The sequence below is a fragment of the Battus philenor genome, unplaced genomic scaffold (genome assembly GCF_028537555.1).
Source record: "Battus philenor isolate CCGP_79_NKW_IND1 unplaced genomic scaffold, ilBatPhil1.0.hap1 SCAF_7, whole genome shotgun sequence".
NCBI classification, from domain to species: Eukaryota; Metazoa; Arthropoda; class Insecta; order Lepidoptera; family Papilionidae; genus Battus; species Battus philenor.
In genome coordinates, this window is record NW_027181737.1 from 8,811,472 (window position 1) to 8,833,767 (window position 22,296).

The following is a 22,296-nucleotide window of genomic DNA, read 5'->3' on the forward strand; positions in this document are numbered from 1 at the left end:
AACGCCGTGTACAAGCACCACCGAGCACCGCTAGAATCTTCGGGAACCGACCCACATCCGCACTACGTGAGTTGGCCACAGACCAAAAACACTCATAACATTTCTCGTTGCTTGACTAAACGTTGAAGTTTACACACAAACTAACAAATTTATTGTCCTACGTAAGCTTTCCATACATTTGTATTCTATACACGGTAAATCCACTTAAAGTTTGCTTAGGTACCTAAGAAAAAAACATTCAAGTTATACACCGCGACTTGTTTATACGCTTGGTAATCTTTATTATATATAGATAATTGTATGGAAATATTGGTACGCGATTAACTTCGAAGCTTTAAAAAAGTACTCAATCTTTACAAGATTTATGTTTGTCCGACTCTAAAGTTTTTGACTTCATTTTTAATTACGTTATCTTTATTTCAAAATGTAAACATTTATATTTATGAAGAAATCCGGAAGCCATCCAAAAGAAGCCAGTAATACACAAAATTAATTTTATTACGAAAACGTCTGTCTCAAAGCTAATCGTTTATATATTTATTTATATTTTATATAATTCAACTACTACTACTTGCGATTTTAATTTTTGAGCTATACACGTACAGTAAATTATTACTGAATACAACCAGATAGTTACGAAAACCTACTATGGAATAATAGAACCATGTAATAATCTATTTTCATTCTACGATATAGGAAGTATTGTAATCGGAGATCGAATAATCGTAAGCCTATTAAAGCCATCTTGAAGCGTAGGCTAAATTTGAAAAAAAATATTGTGGAAACAACATCATGACTTGAAAAAAATGGGTCAAATACACAACTGAGCCTGTTTATACGCAGGGACGGAAGAAATTGAAAAGAATTATAATCGCTTCTATATAAATAAAAATAGCATTTATATATAAAAATATATAAAAGTAACTTTACGCACATATACCAGAGACTTGGAATTTGGTATGAATTTTGACGAGCGCCGGTTCCCTAAGAATGGATTCGAATTTTAATTTGCAAAGGGTTGAGGGGCCTTCATTTAAAAAAGAAATATTTTAACTAATAACAGCTATCGTTACAGGTATAAAACTTGTCTAGAATATTCTTTTTCTATGTTTAAAGTTACCAACTAAGAATTTTACGAAATTATACTCATATAAGGCAGTGCAGATTACGCAATGCTGTCGGGAGACAGCTAATAATCGATATTAAAGATATTTATACTTTATTAGATTATCTAAAATGCATAGTTATAATAACTTAAAACAAATGCATGCCATTTATAATTTGTAGTATATAGCGTATAAGTATTTATGTTCCAATTAATACCTTAAATGTTTTGTGCAAACGTCTGGTATCGGCACCAAATAACTTTGTAGGTCATTTTTTGCTAAAAGTGTTAATTCGATGGTAATCTGCTATCCAAGGTGAGCGGATTTTAAATAAATTATAGTGACATAAAGCTATTAGCATTGCTTATAGGGCTCTTTTGCATTTCCGTGTATCCGGCACTATGTACATAATTGTGCACTAAAAATCACTTCGTTTATAAAGCAATAGTATAAGTTTGCGAAATGCATATCGACGTTTGCTTCCGGCAACTTGACTCTTGAAGTAACAACATAAAAGTTGCAAACAAAAAGACAAGTTACTCCCTTTTTGAACATTTCAATCTCAATTATAGCTATATCTTTAATTTGCATCTAAACTCTTATTATTATTTAATTTTGAATAAATTTTAATTAGGTGACGATATTTTTATAACATTTCGATAACTACAACCAAATTTAAACACATCCTTTTTTCAATAACGTTCAATTAAGTCATGTGGTCAGCAAAAATTAACTACATTAATTCCAGCCAATGTAACAAGTATTAATAATGGATTTTATAGATTTTTTATACAGAGAGCATGCGATGCGGCCGTGGTACAGCTACGGGGACAGTTTATGCATAATTTAATTACTATATTCTTATTAGATAAAGTTTAATCAAGTGTAATATTTGTATAAAATTAACGGTACACGAATAACGTAATTTGGAAGAAATATTACTTCTTTTAACATTGTTAAGCCTTTTGAATTCCTACTTTAAAATTTCATCAAAAGTATGAGTTATATGAAAAAAAATGCTTAAATAGATAAATCCATCTTTTACTCGAATGTATAATACAAACATTAATCGTAGGTGAATTAGCACAATAATAGACGCCAAACGCCACTCCTGTCAGCGTGACTGCTGCGAAAACACTTAACGATTTATTGCAATTTATGTATGTAGTACATTTGATTCTTATCATATGTTTAGAATATTTTAAAGTATAGAGATCCATTTTGAAGTAATGTGTACGAATAAATAGTAATAAATAGCACTTGCCAACGCAAAGTTCGCACAGGTTATAATTTCTATCTGCAATAAATATAAACCAGCTTGCCGTTGATAATAGAATGATTTAAAACCTACATATCGAATGAAAAATATGTAATAATATTTTCATGCATTAACTCATTCGTTAAGGCATTTGTTATGTTTAACACATATATATAATACACACATATATGTATATGTATACATTTCTTTATATATTTAGTAATATACCGGTTGATGTGCAATGGGTGTAAAACTTTTAAAGCAATTTAATGCTTTTTTTATTGTTAATCAATGTACGATACACCTTATTCAAAGATCTATTGTTTCAGGAATAATAAATAGCGTAATGATAATATAATAAAAAGAAGCGGTTTTTAAAATTTGGATAACAACGTATTAAAATAATTGTTGTAATTTTCCGTACCAGAAGACTTTATACTGCGATACAGAAACTATATTAATGTAACATATTAAAGAGTGATAATTTCATACAGGGTCATAGAAAATAGGTGTAAAAGCTTTTTTGCTAGCAAATAACTTATACATTTACCCGTTCAAGCTTTGACAAATATAACCAATCACCCTGTATAACATTAATCTTATTGTGTGTTCGTCTCGCCTTTTATAGTTAAATAATCGTATGAATTGTATGTTGTGAATAATTATCAAGACGGGAATTTGCAACTGTAACAAGCAACCCACTAACGAATAAAATATCAACAATAAGAGATGGTATAGATATTTCGTTTTACTATCGCTATGAACTAATATTTATTAGAACAGTTAATAGGAATGAAAGCTTCGTGTAAATTCGATTTAAAATATAATTAATAAGAATACAATAAGCTCCTATTGATTTTATTCCAAAACGTTAAAATATACGTGTACAGACTGTTCGTTCGGTAATTCATTCATCTTTTAAGCGCTAACCTGAACAAAGTTGATTTCTTTTTTTCGCCTATTTATAATATATAACTCAGTGTATTTATTATCAGTTCATATTAATTTATTTACATAAATATGGATAAATAAGTAAATGTACGTAAGTATTTTACTTTTTGAGTTCTTCATACATGTTTTATTTTGTAAATTATCTCATACACAATTCTATATTATAGATGCCTGTGGGAAATCACTTAGAGCAATAAGACCACTCATTGTACTTCTTTGTAAATTTAAGTTTTTCTATCTGATTACGCATACAATAGTGTTTGAAAAAAGATTTCACTTTAAATAGATTGTGACTTAAATGCTATTTCCCTCCAAAACGCTTCAAATTGATCTTGATGACTATCTATTGAAAACATTGCGTTATATGCATACAATCAACACATACAAATTAAAATGGACGACTTAAACAAATAATTTAAACAATACCTTACCAAACATGGTCTTTGTAAATGTAATTAATATGATCAAAGAATTGCGGAAACTTGACATCTCTATTAACATCTGTCAAGAGCGTGGTGAGTAATGTTCAATAATTATTCTATTGTAGTAAAGGAATATACGATTCAATAAGTACTTGGATGCAATATTAATTTAACTTGTGCACTGTTTACACATACAGGCTGATTGTTTATAGTTGTAAAATATTCATAGGGCAAAACCATTTATTAGCAAAAACTTTGAAGCTTCTCCACCTATTTCCAACCAACCTACATATAATGATTACGTTGAAATATGTGCAATTAAATTATTTTTTCTATAGGAACTTCTGATGGAGCAAATTTTACAGCGACAGATATTAAACAATAATTAATTGTATAATTATTTAACGCTTAAGGCTTTTACTCCTGTCACTAATCAACTTAAAAATAGGTGATATAAATAAACACAATAAAAGAAGTAAAAAATTAAAAGTATGAAAAAAAGAAAGTTTAAAAAATGACTAAAAATAAAATATAAATTGTTTTAATAAATCAAAACGTTGACTAAATTAAACCGAACATGAATTGAAATTAAAAACGTCTTAATGACGGTCTGGGTGGCAAAGATGCAAATTAAGTAACTTATTTTTAATGCATATATATTTTAAATTATATGTAATGAAATATGGTGTTATAATTAATTACTTATAGTTAGCACCTGTGTTAATTTAGATTCATAATAAGGATTTCAACACGAACAATATTTTTAATTTAATGTTACTTGCTTTAGAAAAATATGTATTGCTATAGAAATTGATTGGTTTGTTTGATATAATAATTGTAGTGTCACGAGTAAAACGAACGATTGGTCCAAAAGATTTATGCTTGCTTTTCTAAATCCGTTGACGGTTCGAGACGGTCGTTAGCGACTGTTACAAGTTGAAAGACAATTGATTGAGCATGTCTTAAACCTTAGATATATTACTCGGCTTACTGTGCCAATGTCGTACCTTGTCAATTAACAGTTACTTTTACGGAACATTTTAACAAAAACATTTTCCCTTCAAATTTACGAGTTTCGCTGAACCCTAAACATCATTATTACAATGACAACCATTAGTAAAATGAATTGCTTTTATTCATGTACATATATTAAAGTTAATTAAAAAAATTCTCCTTGATGTTTCTGTTCTTTGGTTGTTAATCTTCATTGTTGACGAACGCACCCAACCTGGAAATCCTTCGTCGAGATTTCGACGAGTTGCCTTCACACGTATCTATTAGCTGCTTTTCTGAATGCATCTGTTATTGTAAACCCCGTGACCACCCACCCGCACAGAATCCGCCCCTCGAAGTGGTGATCGCCCTCTTGATCTTTTTCTCTCTACTTGGTTTTCCTACGAAAACCAGCTTACCGAGACTTTCTGGTTACCTCCGAGCTATGTGGCCAAAGTAGCCCATAGTCCGCTTATAGCAGACGATAAAGAGCCCGGTCTTTATACGGAGTTTAGTTTCTAACATAGTCCAATGTACATGTTTATGGTGTACCATTCTGTTTATTAAATGAAAATTAATAATGTAACCACGAGGTTCATCTTCATGCAAGTGAATTATTGAGAAGTTTATCTCTCTGGAAAACCACAGACGGAAACATTCATTTTATACCTTGACCCACAACCGCAAAATAATGGAATAAACTCTTTTTTTTATTAATAAATTAAACTCGTAGTCCAGTTTTAAAATAAGTTCTAGCAGACCGATATATTACATTTTAGTGATATCGATCGTATTAATGAATTTTTTTGTTATTAAATTTTTATAATTAAATCTATTATTATAAATAACAATCATAACTACACATAGGAAAGAAATATTATTACTAATTAAGCTCTGAGTCAGTACACTGTTAAAAGATATATATTTAATGTGTGACTTAGTTTATAAGATTTTGTATTTTTGTCTAGTCGTTTTTAGGGTCTCAATAATGACAAAGTGCTTATTTAAAAAAAAATATGAACCAGCTCTCAACACATGTATTCGTGTTTTGTTGGTAGAAAACGGTAAATAATTCACACACGGCTTATTGTTTTTGTCGACACTCGACTGTCTTTTAAAGGGCTTGTTTAAAAAGTAAATTTGCATCCAATGTAAAAGTATTATGCAGTAAATATCTTTTCTTTAGCTGTAAGAAGGATAATGAGGGTACATTTGTTAACAAGACCACATTTGACTTTTACATAAATTGTTCACCAATATAGAGAATTAAAATCGGTCATTGAACCTTTACTCAGTTTTCAATAAATGACAATAAGTAACAACAATCACCTTATGTTCTCAACGAACCCTGACAAACGAGGCATTGTCGAAGAGTCGGGACGCTGGGACGGTCACAATTCAGTCACGATCATGGGAATGCAGTCGATATGTTTCCGCATACTATTATTTCAAAATGTCTACTCAACATATGTTGCGGTGCGATGTTGTGGCTAAAATTTCCAAAGTAATAATAGTTTGTAAACCGCACGTTTAGTAACGCTAGTAGTGAAGTACGTTTGTAATCTTTGATCGTCTATCTTTATTTTCTACGTTATTCTATTTTTAACCACGTACCATTTTTACGTTTAAAATCACTGTTAAGGATCAGAAACATCATTATTATAACTTTAACTAATTAGTATTTTCAAGCGCTATTTGTACAGTTAACTCCCGACTGATTTCTGATTTAAAAAAAAAATTTAAGAGATGTTATTATAAGACTTACAATGGCATGTATGATATGTAAATAATGAACGGAAAAAAATATTGCTTACTCCCATAGCAACATATTTCTTGGCGTAGTTATAAAGGAAAAAATAAAATTAAAAGTTAAAATTTATTTGGTCGTATCATTTAATCACAACTATTAACTTGTTTCTCAACTTATTACTTAGTTTCTATTAAACAAAGAGTTGAGAGGACAGAAAACCTTTATTAATGTTCAATTAATTTATAAACAGTATAAACAGACTAATCCATACAAAATATAAACATTTTTAAACCGTGTTCTGAGCATTTTTTTACACCGTAAAAAGATTTGTTCCTATTTTAAAAAAATATAAAACGGTATATATTAAATACAACATTATAAGGGAACTAATTATTGGGTTTTTATTTAATTTTAGGTAATTAATTTGTTTGGCAGTCGTTCTATCATAATAACATTTTGTAAAAAAAAAGAAACTCCGACAACGCACTATAGTTATAACGATTTTTAAAATCAAGGACAACAATTTTGTTTTACACGGAAACAAAATGACTTGTTATTTGTGATGCGTGTCTAAACGCAATAAATAATTACGATTTGTGAGCATACTTAAAATATGTAGTAAGGAATTATAAACATTTATAAAACCAGAACTAAAAAAACATTAATCCTAGAGGACACAATCAGTGATGTGTACGTGTGTACATATTATTAAATTGGATGTTTTGATACTTAATTAAATAATTGAAAATTTTATATGAAATCAGTTTTCGTTTTTGAAAATATTAAAAAATCCACAGCGTTCGGTATTTAAAATTTACCTTGACAATGATGATGACATTTACCTCGACAATATTTACCTGATAATCTTAAGCTATTATAGTCTTTTGCGGTATTCGCGGACGCTAGCATATCCGTACGTTTTATTATATTTATTACAATTTACAATGCAATAAACATGGCATGGCTTGGCATGTATATGATATAACACTAAATATACTTAATGAGTAAATTCATTACGAATTACGAAACGATTCTTAAAAAAACGTTATTTAAAATTGAATAATAGATATTGGTTAGTATAAAGACTCTCTTTCCATATAACCATGTGAATAATATTGATAACTGTCGTCGAATGCCTAACTAGAGTAAAAAAGAGACCAGACGCTCTTTATTTATCTCCGGTGTTGAATAAGTACAAATGTCTATGTGAGCAAGATACATACAAATCCGATTAACGTTCCCACACAAAGGCAGAGCGTGTATTTACCCATTTGCGCTTCAAAAGATTACTTTTTGCTTTATTTTTGTTATTGGTAAAGAGGCTTAATAGCAATGACCGTGGAATTGTAGGCATAATGGTAAAGGATAATAAAAGCTTTACGCGGCTCGCTCAAAGGTACGCTCTAAAAGGAAGTTTTAAGTCGTAAGGTCGTCGTACTATGTAGGTCACCATCATCTCGGTGCTCTTACATTCTCCTTTGAGCTAATAAATTATACGCAATGGATTTGCCCTAGCTATACTCCCGCGTGTAAACTGTTCAAATTGACAGTTCCTACAGCAGCCTTAATTAATTTTAAGAGACGACCGCACGTTGCCTAATATCATTTCGCATTCGTACGGTGAAAAGCTTAGTATAATAAATAATACATGATTTTATTTAATTAAACGGTGGTAGTTATGTATCTTCTATAACACTCTAATTATTTAGCAAATCCTTAACTTAATAAATGTACATGCAGAGAAAATAAAGTACTTGTTAAGAACTAATTACCATAGAAATTCAGGTAAATATCAAGTCAAAAGTGGAATAAATTTTACAAACAATTTACAAATTTTACAAAGATAACTATTACAGTAGAAATAGGAAAATAGGCGACATGGAATATAGATATACTTCAAACGGATTTTATATTATATACTTTAAAAACAAACATTTTGAGAAAATCAATCAATTAATCAATACATGTTGCTAGACACTTATATTTGAGAGTTACTATGTAGGGAAATTTTCACGTTTTATTTGATATCTGCATTTTTCGGGATTCAAGTTAATAGAATAATATACTATAATTCATTTATTCTATTTAAATTATTTTATTAAGGGTCCGATTCTCGAGACAATCTCATATAACTCGCACTCTGCTCTTTAACAATATAAGATTACCACTTTTCACAACAAATTTCTAGAAGATGGCAACATTGTCCTTTGCGTACCATAATACTCGGGTAAGATAGCAAACCCGACTGCCAAGCGTAACGCTAGTGGTAAATCCCCCCTTAGATATCTTGAAGGTAGGCCTTGCTGTGGGCGTCTATAGGCTGACACGACGGATATAATTGATCGAAAGCTTGTTTAATTATTTGGTATCCGTTCACACAGGAATGAAGTTTTCTAATCTGCGTAGTTTTAAATATCATATGATAAGGAACGAAAGATATGTGGGTTATTAATAACTTTATTAATGGGTTAGAGAAATAACAATTTTAATATAATCAAATAAAAATTAAAATGATTTCTGCGACAGAAGGCAATCTTGGAGCATAATTTGTCGGAAATTTTTTGAAGTTTTACATTAGCTTGCACAAGCACGGTGCTACGTGAGGTTAAGGGGTGCTTTGGAGAGAAATGCAAACATTCAAGATTTGCCTCAAGAAAGAACTTTAATTTAAATGCATACCTAATATTTTCTTGGATTTATTTTTTACTAAACAAAATTATACGTAAAACTTTTGATTGTGTTTGCCAAAGTAATGAATGATTCTTTGGACAGTACGCTTTTTTATAATTACATAAAGGGACGTAACTAATTTACTGTTGTATTTAATGTAAGTGTCGCAAAATCAACTTTAGCAAGAATAATAGATATATTTTCCTTTTGTAAATTTACACTACAACTAGGACATATACTAATTCAATGTAAATATAAAACGATAAACATATGCATCGTTGTCCCTTGTTTTAAAATATTTGTCTTTAGTATATCTAAACCTCGTTCGTATTTTCAATGTTCAATATTAGACATCGTTGCACCAATGCGCTGGCATTAAATGCATTCACTAATCTTTATACTTCAATTTCCGGATCTCGCAAAGAATGGATCGTTGACAGATATAGGGCGTTGGTTCCTATTTCTGAAGCAACATTGTCTTTTGTAACGATTCTTTTATACAATGCACAATAGAGTACAATTCAAATTCATCAATGCAAACCAAGCGTTCAGGTTATTTTTTCCATAATCTCCATCGTTGTTTTTTTATTAAGTTCCCATTAATAAATTATTTAATTTACGACAGATAAATCATGACTGTTCCTGCAAAAAAGTAGTAAAATCTTCAAAGACGATTATAATAATCAAGTTTTCCTTCAAAGAATACGTAAAAAGGAATTTGCATCTCATGTTAAGTAAATATTACAAAGTTTCCATTAAGTACCTTGTATAGTACTTAGATTTAAAGAAGCAAATGAAAAATACACAAATTACGCTTGGAGGTGTGTTTTCTATGACGTATTATAATATGACCAAATATTTAAAAAAAAACGTGTACAAAAATAAAAAGAAAGTACATAAACACGCCTAGTCGTAGGGTAAACTGCAATCAACGAGATAACGTCTCCGGGCTGCTCTTATGTAAACACATCCTTACCTCATGTTTACTAATAAATGGTATAAATTGAGTATTTTCCTATGCTAAATGAATCTTTCTCTCCGAATATAAGCTTTAACATCCGAGATTGTTGCATATTCTACGAGTAAATTACTCGGGGAATATTATCGGGGAAAATTACCGCAGCAATATTTTTCTTATAAGATCCAACACCCAGTTCAACAATATAATGCATGACATGGGTTAAGATCTTTTTGCACAAATGTTGCGAAATTTATAAAGCCCGTGTGGCGCATTCTTCGTTTAAGTTGGATAGGCTGTATATTTTATTTATTACTAGATGACTTGGCAAAGGTCGTTCTACCTAATAGCCATTCATCATCATTCTCATCATGTCAGCCAATAAACCACTGCAAGGCATGCGCCTAAAGGTCCCCACGGTGACCGGTCTTGCGCTGCACGCATCCAGCGAATTCCCGTGACCTTAATAATGTCGTCGGTCAGTGAACAATAATAAAAGATAATAAATGAGTAGATTCTGGATTTTTAAATTTACACAAAGTTATTGTTAAAGTAATGTTTACACGGCTAAGCTGGTGTTTTGTAAAATACATTTTTTAATTCATATTTTCAAGTACATCAATTAAAAAACTTAATTTTTAATATTGTAATACTATATTTGTAATACCTATTATTGTTTTCGGTCAAATATAAATTCAAAAAACATCAAAATCTTTAAAAAAATGTGTAATGGTTCACGGATTTATCAAACAGTCCTCGTAAAATTGTAAATTGTAATTGAAAAATAATTTTTTTTTTCAGAATTTTAGCGAGAGCATGCTTACTGGGTGGTTACTATTGGTATTGGTGGCAGCGTCTTGGCGAGCCGCCGATAGCTGCTCCTGTGCACCAGAGCATCCCCAAACACATTTTTGTAAAAGCGATTTCGGTTAGTTGATTTTTTTAACGACTTATCCACTTTTAAACCAAATTATCTATTTAAACGTTTAATGGCATAAAGCATTGTTATTAGCTTTTGTTAGTCTTTTGTCTCTCTGACGACAATTATTAAAGATCTGCCTCTCTTTTCTTTTAGTGAATCTATGTCTACCTTCCTTTATGATAGCATTGATCGGTAATCAAAAAATGAATTAATGTTTTGACTTATTCAAATATCACAAAAATAAATTTTAGACATTTATAATGTGCACAAAGTAGAAATATCCTCGATGTTTATTTCATCGTCGTCCTTTCAGATGTAGAACGTCCACAGCTGGGCTTCCAACAAAGATTTTCAGTGGAACTGTTTTATTGGGACGTGCATTTTAATTTAAGATCTTTTTAGACTTAACCTTTAACGAATGAGCGCATTTTTCTAAAACGATGACCAGGTGATTGACGGATTTTTAAGAAATAAGTACTTTATTTCTAGAGCGAGATTAAAAAAGAAAGGTACATGAACCCGCCATAAATGCGGCATTCAATTTTTTTAGAATATTTGCAATGTCGCGAATATGGCGGCATTCGCTAAGGGTTAATTTGTACTCAATAATACAAAACGCTACAGAAGACACTAACAGTAAACCTTTGTATAATTACATGTAACAACTCAGTGGATTTTTTAAAGTAGTTCGGTTTAAATAGAAACTTACAAATGAGTGCACATAGATGTTATCTATGTATTCAATCTTATTTTGAAAATGTTTCAAAAATCTGCTCCAGTTAATCCTGAGCTCTTTTACTATGCTGTAACAACTAGTTTTTAATCTGACTCCACGTTATTAAAAATGGTCTGGACTTAATCCTTGACAGATCGAGTAGAACCAGGTCTTTCTTTGACATCGTGATTTTGAAACGGAGGAATTGTGATCTCGGGTTGAGAGAGTTTGAATCTATTTTAGCTGCACTTACTAATATAATATAACTTAGTATCATAATTGATGTTTTACTGTTACAGTGATCGTCGGTCGAGTGCAAAAAATATTTAGAGTAAATGACTCTCACGACGCGTACAAAGTGAAAATTCGGAACATTTACAAAGTAAGCAAGTTTATGTTATGTATTGTTCTCGATTATATGATTTTAACAAGCATGATATGTGAAAGCAGAACGACGGCATTGCGTAATACATAATTCAAGAGCGTGTTTCAAGCATTACACGAATTTCGTTTATAATGTAAAGGCCCTGTGAGTAATCGCGGACAAGTCGCATTTCGACTGTATACGAAATGTTTTTGGACGTGAACCAACCGAATAAACATTTGTATGTTCCTTTTAATACAGTTTGTATTAAATATCTGTTACTTAACGAGCTCATTTTTATTATATCATTATCATGGTTTTTAATATTTCGTATTGAGATACTGCAATATTTTATCTCAATTTATTCTTAAAAATTTCTATCGCGATTTTAGAATTATAAAAATAACTACAGATGTTATATGTAGGTTATTAAAAAATCAGTAAAAATTATGATTCTAGTTAATTATAATAAATTATAGTTAGTTACTTGAGTTTTCATCATAATGTCTATAAGCATTGAGAATAATATAGTGCAGTAACATTTTTTTTACTTAATTTATATTATTTTAAGAATGTGATAATTAAAATAATAATTTGCAGACGACACCCAAAGCCGCCAAAGTGCTTGAATCAGGACGATTAGTGACACCGTCAATGGAATCTTTATGTAACGTAAACCTGGAGCCTCGGGAGACCTACGTGATAACAGGTAATTAATCTGTAAACTATAAATTAACTTCAATTACGTCTATTTCTATACAAATAAACATGCAAAAAGAACAATTTAGTTTTTTTCTTAGTTTTCGTAACGTAAATAAAAAGTTCTTATGGAGAGAAAAAAAACTAAATATTGTAGGAAGGCACACTTTTCCCCCTAAAAAAAACACCTATCTGTGACTGTCAGATTTTTGACGTCAATCAAAACCAAAATAATACGTGTAAAATGTATTAATCAAAAGTTATCGGGTACCTTAAACATTATAATTTAATTTTTATTATTAATCATTGTTTGTTTTAGTATTTTATTCAAACCAATAAGTTGATAGCACTGATAACCGTTTTTATTTATTTTCCTATTATTTATAATTAATACAGTGGAAAAAAAAACTCACAGATGTAACATACAGAAAAAAATTATAACATAAGAAAATAATTAACGTTATTACGTTCTTCAATATTTTTTTATTGTAAAGTAAATAAATTTTACACTATTAAGTCATAAAGGTAAATATAAATAAAATATAAAAAGAACCTGTTCACCTTTCTTACTATTAATATCACTATTTTATTACTTTTAGTTTAGGGATGTGATAGTAAAAAACGATTTCAGGTATAAATTTCAGGATAATGTAGAGCTGACTTCACAAAATGAATATTCATTTTATAATGAAATTGGAATTAGAATCACAGGGTAACATAATAAAATAAAATGAAAATTGAAAATCTATCTATTTCTCACGATACTGAGATTGCTACAAAATTTACTTTTTGAAATAATTATATATAAAATATAAACCAAATACATTTTCCACATAATCGCAACAGGGAATCTATCTTTATTGCTTTTTAATTTACAAAAATTATCATTGATTGTATCGTTTTTACAAGCGACCGTTTGTTGCTGTTACTATTTTTGCTGGCCATCAATAAAATGAAAAAAGACTATAATTATGTTTATTTCTTACTTATTTTCTTTTATTTTAAATTTAATAACATACAAACAATAATTTCAGGTCAGATTGTATATTCACAAGCTTTCATTCATTCCTGTGGATATATCAATAAATGGCGAGATGTGACTCCGCGACAGAGAAAAGGATTCAGGCTGTTGTACAAACAGGGATGCGATTGTAAGGTACGTCGAAATCAGAATAAACTTAAAAAATAGAGACCATATCTTACAAATCAATAATATGTGTAATACACTGTTATATATATATCCTAATTACGTAGTCTCAAATGGTTAAACAACTACTGCTTTATATTTTCACTTTATATGTAACTACGTTGCTCATTTCCGAAATTCCGGAAGAAAAGATTAACTTTCGTTAAAAACTAAGTAAGCTTCATCATAATTCGTAATGAAAATACTACCAATTTTTTTATGGAACCTGTTAAAGTATTGACCAGAATATAAAAAATGAACTATGAAAAAGAACGCTTGTATAAGTTTTTTATTTATACAAATATTACTTGTGCACCGCATATTTTTTATGCGGCGCTTTTGTCGGTGAAAACAAAACATTCATTTTTTTACGTCCAAAGTCATTTTTATGCAGCTTAGATTGTAAGAACGTCACTATAGTAGAATTTTGCAAAAACGATACATACATTTTTTTTACAAATATATTAAGCATGTTATTAAATAGTCATCACTGTTAGTCGTAGTATACTATTTGCGAAATTGATGCTATATCTTTTGTCTTTTAAAATTCATACAAATATAGAAAGTAAAATGTGTGGAACTTGGTTAGTTGATTCAAATGCAGAGTTGATATTATATTGTATACATCAAACATTATATGTAATTTAAAGAGTAACTTTTGAGTTTCTGATCGGCTCTTCTCAGCAGATCAGCATTCCGAGTCCGTGGTAATTTACTACTAATAATGTTAAAATAATTGAGGATTCTATGTGTATAAATGCCTACTTAAGTAAAAATATTATGTTATATTAAATATTAAGAATTTTTATATTAAATTTTCACTGAGTTAGACGAGTAACCAAAACCTAGACCTTTTCTGACAAAACTGGTGGATGCAGGTGCGCGTTACACGCCGTCGCACAAAATCACCCAACACGTGCGTGACCAACTACGACAACTGTTTCGAGCGGAACGGAATCTGCCTACATGACCGCGAGCGACGCTGCCGGTGGACAAGGTGAGCTTATCGAGTCTCACGTTACTTTTTACATTCTTAAGCAACGACATAAGGAGTATTTTGTAATACAAATGTCTCGCAATGCCTTCAACATTATATAACACTCATTAAACGGAAGCGCTATAATTTCGAACTACCGCTACGTGACAGAAATAAGTACCACCGATCTTGAGCGGTGGACCTATTATAAAAAACAGTAAGTGATTAAACGAAAAGGCGTCCAAAGTAAATAATAATAAAACGGTTTTCATGAACAAAATTCTACAGCAAAGCGTTGTTTTGGGAGTTATTTTGGACGACTCGCAAAGAGATACGATGGGGCATTTGAACCAAGTCATTCTTTGAAGCGTCCGACTAAGGGATCTAAGAGCTTTGCGGTCTCCCAATTTACTTAAGCCACAGTATGTAGTATCCCAAACTGAGGTTTCCCAGCCCTCGAGCCTTGTTCCTATACACTACACTCCCTTGATCCGGTGGAATCTGCAAATGTCATTTGAGCAGCAGCGTAAGCCAGGTAAAAAAAAACGATTGTTGGTCATAATGAACAAGTGCAGTAAATTTTTCCATCCTTTGGTCGTTGAGAAATCTTATTAATATATTACATACACGCTCTTGAACTTTTATGTATTATAACTCATACAACAACATTGCAATTAATGAAACGACGTCTTATTATTTCGTTTCGTGATCTATATTGTAGTAAAAAAAATCATTAAAACAGAATGGTCTCGTAAAAATCGATTCAATTTAGTTTATTACTAAATATCAACCTGGTATATAGAAATGTCAAGGGTAACAGACAAGCTCACATTGACAAACATTGCGAATTCCGATAAGTAATAAAATGAACATTGTAAGAATTCTCAGATTTAACTGCGGCGGTAAATATAATCCCTTTGATGCCGCGTTGTATCAGTGCATGTGTTTATGTTGCAGGGCTCCAGCTCTCACGAGGTGTCTACAGAAGACGCACTTTAACAGCACCATGACTTGATTCACGCCGCCGATTCGAATCGAAAATGTAAACATTATTTGTAACAAACAGTTGTATATCTCGACACGCCTTTGAAAATTCCGATGTTACCTTTGTTCTAACTATTAATTCACGACAAAAACAAACAAGAGTTACTAAGCCAAAATGTTCATCCTAACACGCCTAGTAGGTTATTTTATATGTAACTTTAGCACGCCGTTATAGATGTTAGAAGTAAGGATCCTTCATAAAGATTTTTCTCTCCTTATAATTTATTTATGTCTCTTGTTTACCAATATTAATAGAAACGCAGGCAGCATGTATTGTGACTATAAATGTGTAGTAATATGTATGACAAAAGTACTGGGACGAGGACATGTACAGAAAAAGTTTTAAGGAACGTTTTAAAAATTACGAATTTAGGCGCACATTACTATTTGTTATCTTTTGGGTTTTATGTTGTTTGTGTATGGAGAACTAAATTCTAACGTTATTTGTATTATTTATTTTAAGTTATATGATTGTATTTAAGTTAAAATTGTAAATTAACAAAAAGTAGATTTACGATAAAATAAAGACTTAGGAACTAAATTTGTTTTTATATTCAACGCCTGAAAAGTCACAATAGCAAATATTGTAAAACTTACCATGTCGGTGTAATTATGGTAGTAGGTCTGCTCGATCAATGGGAAGTTTTCTCTGCCAAGACGACGTTGCAGTTGGAGGAGATGGCCGAAAACCCATGGTCGATCCTGTATGCAAGCAAGCGGGAATGTAAGAAATATAAATCTAGTTATTTATTTATCTAAACTTTATATTCAAACAACGTAATATCTGCCAGTCCACTTTAATTGGTGCACACTTTGTACATATACCATTCATTTGAGTGAAACACGTAAGTTTGTCTTATTTAGAAGTATGTTTAATTAATTTAATGGCGTCACCGGCAATAGCAATGACAATTGAAAAGGAAGTCTATCCAAATTACGTCCGCTTTATTTTATTTATTACAAACTGTCACTATAGACACGTCCGGACAAAAGTTAATAAATCTGATTTATCGCGCTTAATGAAAGTTTAAATTAAATAATAGGTAATTTCTAATAAAATTACCTGAAAGTGGTATATAGAGTTGAGGCTATTGATTGAAGGCACGCCGCCGAACTTCAATCCAAGTAAAAGGGCACGGTGGTCTGCACCAGCGTCTCTCACATTTTGCCGTACCAGTACAAATTCCGGTCTATGAAAGAATAATTTGTAATATGTTAAGTTTTACAATACTTACTAACCCAATATATAACCAATTATTAAACACAATATTTATGACTAGAATAAATATTATCATCACCGCGTCAGCCGATAGACGCCCACTACAAGCGAAAATCGACACGGTGACTAATCTTGCACTGCTCCCATCCAAAGACTTCCCACGATCTTGACTATGTTGTTGGTCCACTTGTGGGGAGCCTACCCATGCCGTCTAGTAGTCGCCACTCGAGGATCTTTCGGTCCCAACGTAAGTCGGTTGCGCGTGCGATGTGCTCCGACCACCAAAACTTCTGACGAGCAATTCTTCTGCGTTCTTAATGTTGTATATGCGATTTTAGAATAATATAGCGTAATGGTACCCCAAGTTAAGCAATCAAAAATACAAAATTTGATGCAAATATTACCTAATATACATATATATAATGTTACTATAAATATTAACGAGGTTAGTTGAAGATAAATAAACGATTCCGGTAAATATATTCTCGGTTTCTGTTGATGATTATAAACACAATTTGCGGTCATAAAAATGTTTAATAATTATAATCAAAACATATAATCTTGGTTATTATTATTAAAGCCTCGAACATTTCATTTTCTAGTCGGCTGAATATTAAGTGTTAATATACCAGCTTTATGACACCGACTAAGCACTTCACGTAACGTCGTTTATTATACAAATTATATTGTGGGCTCTTCATAAGTTCGTTCTCAATTTCAGAAGAAAGTAATGAGTAAAGTTGAGGTTTGTATAATACATAATTCTACAGATAAATCTGTCAGTCAATCATATAAATATGCCAGTAAAATTAACAGAAGTTGTAGCTATTTACTGTAGTATCTTTTCTTTTGCTGGTTAAATTTATCGTAGCAGTTCTAATCTATGAAAAATAAATAAAACATGAATCGTGTTTATTTACAAATGTTACCTTAAGAGCTTCCTTTGTAACTTTCATTAGCACATCCAAATTTGTTTTTTTTAAACCAAATTAGTGAAACGAATGTTAATAAAAATAAACAATCGAAAAGAAATCGGTAAACAAGAAAAGTTATCCAGCGACATTTGTAAAAAAAAACACTATCGAACATTGGAATCTAAACGTATGTTGAGCAGTAGAAGCCCAGCGGTAGAGGCTTGAGACTTATGATCGTAGGTCGCGAGTTTGATTCCTGGTATACAATCTTACATAATTCACACTGTGTATTAATTATATATGGATTGCCACTGCTCACGAACAAGTTTCCAGAGGATAACAGAGTCCTCTGCGTACCATAATACCCCATTGTGATCGTTAACCCGCCTGCCTAGCGTGGTGATTACGGTATTACCACCTATAGATAACTTATTATGCGCTAAAACGACGAACCAAAATATTAGCAATATTTCATATATTTTTATAAAAAATACTTTAAATCCTATCCTATAACCATTATACAAAAAAGCGCCAAGTCATGTAAATTGAAACATTCGACTAAGCAGCAGAAAAAAGCGTCCGCATTCTGCAAATAACAGATGTAGACTAGTATTTTGCGCCTGTAAAAATCGGCATCAACTCTTATTACTAATCAAGAAGATAAGTCATGCAATGATATTAAATCTGTACAACGAGACATTGAAAAATCTCTTAATTCATTTCAACAAGGTGATCAGTATTAAAGTAAATCAATGTATGGCGCACCCTACAATGATAATGATAATTTAATAAGAATAAATATTTTAAGAATACGACTTACTACACATTAAATACAAATATTGTTTATTATCTATCCCTACAGATTTACGAACGAAGTTATTGACCTGACTCATTTCGGTAGAAAAATAAATCAATGTAACATAAGGTAGATCATTTTATACACAAATAGCTTAATATATGTGTTAATTAAAACAAAAATAAATACTTACTTAAAGCATCTTGTCACTTTGGTTCCACTTCGATACACCGACATAGAGACATTAGCGCCGTCAGAGTTTGCTGTTACTGATAATTCCTGCACAATAACATTTCTAGCCTTATTTAAATTTAGCTTTGCTTATAATTTCAAATATCATGTTAACTATATAGCTATATGATGGAGTACACACCTCACTGTGTAGATATGGACTACTTTAAAAATACCAGATCAACCATTTATTCATACGGCTCCAATTACAGGAAATTCAAAAAGGATTTTATAATCCTTACACTCTATTGTTAACAACAAATTTTAGTCAAGGAGCAAATTTTAATTATTAACTATTGATCCTTTTTAAATATGGAACAAGTAAATAATTTTAACAGTTATTTCACACTTTTCATTCTTCATTATAATTAAGCCGAAAAGAATTTTTGCTACGTGTAAGAAGAGATAGAACAAAACACAAACATGTATAACACACAACAAAATTATGAAACCAAATGAATCAGAAATTACTTTATTGTAAGAATCCCGTTACATTATTTTCTTCTCTACAAAGCCAGACAGGAATTTATAACATCACGTTTTCAATTATTCATGTATAAATGGATTTCGGCGAGGCTTTGTTATAATCAAAAAGTTTTTAAAGACAAAGTCTTCTTTATAATTTACTTTAGGAACATATAAAATATTTCTTTATGTACCATCATATGATGTTAACAAACATTATTTATGAGACATACTTAGTAAATTACATAATTTTAGTAGCTGACTTGCATTAGTTGTAGAGCTTCTTACTTTACGGCTTATCAATTACCTATTACATAAACGATTAAAATGAATATATAGAATGAAATACATAATACTTTTATGTAGGATCGATAAAAAAATATATATTTGTTCTTTCTCTTTAAACTTTTTCGCTTGTTTTTCTAAATTCTTTGTAGATCGTTATTTAAATTAATAAACATTGCACGAAATATTCATATAGTAACGTTTAAAATGGTGACGTGTGTGTTAAAAAATACATATGAGTCAATTTTGTGCATTTCCAAAAATTTTGGTATTCGAATTTAATTCGAATGTGCAAGAATAATTTAACTCAAAAAAGTATTGTAGTAGTAATGGCCAGTAATTCTGACGTGAAAAAGCTTGTAAAAAATAAAATATCCCCGTGTCACCCACTAACAGTTCTGAATCTAAAATGATACACATGCTTCCGATAACGTTTTTTTTTAATTTATTACTACGATAGTGTATTCCCTCATTTGAAATTGTTTTAAAAAGCGTCTATTTCATCACAAAACTTAAAAAGTGTTTTAACTACGTTTTTCTCGAGATAGCTGGTATACGTCTTATTGTCATCATCATTATTTTGGCCTTAAGACTGCTAAAGGCCTCCCTTTCTCGTCTCGTCCCCCTCGATTTTTAATGGGAGCCGATGGAAGCGGCATGCACCCAGCGCCTTTGCTCGGCATCCAGAAGGTACTCTATCTTTATATATACCAAATTTATAAAGACTCACCTTAAACTCTGCTTGCTCTACGCGAATATCCCATTCGCCAGGTAGCCGTCGTCCCCGGAAATATTTTGACCAGTCGGTGTTCTGGTCGTCGACCACCAGCAGCGTCACACACCGGTCACGATTATACCCACGACCGACGGAAGCGACAGATGTCACACTACCTAAAATAAAATTTCTATAATCGTATCATCTAGTGATGGTTTGCAATAAAATCGCAACTCTAGTCAATTTACATGAATAATTCCCTGTTTTTTGTTGTCTTTTTTTGTAACTAAATTGAATAAGTATTTAAATCGTTCAAACAAAACAATTACATACTGAATAAGAGAGTTTAAATTTTTTCGAAGCTTCCACCTTTTTTTTGAACAATAAAACAGAAAAATTTGATTTGACACCAGCCAAATCCAAGTTATATTTTCTTTGACAACGTTTACGGAGCATTGACGGTTGCTATGGACACAACTGCGTAAACAAGCGACAAAAATTCAATATTATTAATAATGTAACTCTTATTTATATTTCTTATTTGTTTATTAATATTCATTAGTTGCAAACGTAACATTATTTGAGTAATGAGATTATCTGAAAAGCTAGTGGAAAAAATGATATATACAAACACACACCGGTGACACTCATACAAAACAATTATAAAAAGTTAAAGCTTAAGACAAAAACAGAAACACTTGTGATAAATAAAAATATTTTTTTAGGTGTGTCGCAGTAATGTGGAACGGGTCATGATGAAGTGGCACGAATCACCCAGTAGGCGAAACGCTGATTTTCAATCATGACCCTGCAGTCCTTCACCGGCGAATCAGTGGAAAGAGCTATGTGTATGTATGCCTTGTCCAATGTGGTGTACCCATTAATAAATAATAATAATTATGAATGTTAAAAATATTTTAGTTTTATGCACCTAGTAAATTAGCGCCTTGGTCCCTTGCGGCTCCGGTTAGCGACTGGACGCGTTGAAGCAAAGACTCGCGGGATTTGGCCGGCGAAGAGGGAGCCGAAGTGCCTCGAGATCCACCTCTTAAATTGAGCGAGAGGTCGCCTCCGGCAGGACTGGGGGCAGGCGCCGGCACCCCGGAGGCACTGCTAACACTACCCCCGGTGGCTGTGGCAATTTACGAACCTCCGTAACGTTTCATCATTTGGATAACACTATATCAATTATTTAAAAGTACACAAAAATATGTTATGAAAATAATATGTTTCAATTTAATAATATTTAACAATGTTTCAATGATTCCTAGAAATTCAAAATACATACTAACAAGAATTCTTCCTGTATAGATTTTCTTCTATATTCAATTATTGTTTTACACTGTCTCCTTGCCGATGTCTAAAAATTCATTAACTCAGAATGGCGATCTAAAGTTTCATCATCATCACCCTCAGTGGCCCCCTGCTCTGCGCACTTTGTGGCTTGCGCACTATCACTTCAATTTGTTATAGTTAACAATTATAAATATTACATTTTAAGACAATTATATTTGCGCATTAGAAATGATAAAAATGATATAGACTTTGACAACAACACATTAACACTTGATGTGTTATGTAAGTCTTGTGTATACAAGTTTATATGGTGTTATTATGTACCCAATACTCAAATCTCCGCTATTCATGAGGACATCAT

At 31.3% G+C, this 22,296-nt stretch overlaps 2 protein-coding genes across 2 annotated transcripts in view; one reads left to right on the plus strand and one right to left on the minus strand.

Moving 5' to 3' along the window:
- Nucleotides 1-16,493, plus strand: part of Timp (Tissue inhibitor of metalloproteases) — a 42,495-nt gene extending 26,002 nt beyond the window's left edge. The window contains exons 2-7 of the mRNA XM_068774433.1: nt 10,910-11,036; nt 12,045-12,127; nt 12,710-12,818; nt 13,843-13,964; nt 14,873-14,991; nt 15,928-16,493. Coding sequence (XP_068630534.1) covers nt 10,910-11,036; nt 12,045-12,127; nt 12,710-12,818; nt 13,843-13,964; nt 14,873-14,991; nt 15,928-15,985 — 618 coding nt within the window. The 3' untranslated portion in view covers nt 15,986-16,493. The remainder of the gene's footprint in view (nt 1-10,909; nt 11,037-12,044; nt 12,128-12,709; nt 12,819-13,842; nt 13,965-14,872; nt 14,992-15,927) is intronic.
- Syn (synapsin) overlaps nt 1-22,296 on the minus strand; it is a 68,974-nt gene that overhangs the window by 43,036 nt on the left and 3,642 nt on the right. Inside the window, exons 4-8 of the mRNA XM_068774571.1 lie at nt 21,571-21,771; nt 20,655-20,815; nt 19,137-19,222; nt 17,078-17,204; nt 16,612-16,716 (exon numbers count right to left, since the gene is read on the minus strand). Of these exons, the coding sequence (XP_068630672.1) occupies nt 16,612-16,716; nt 17,078-17,204; nt 19,137-19,222; nt 20,655-20,815; nt 21,571-21,771 (680 nt within the window). The remainder of the gene's footprint in view (nt 1-16,611; nt 16,717-17,077; nt 17,205-19,136; nt 19,223-20,654; nt 20,816-21,570; nt 21,772-22,296) is intronic.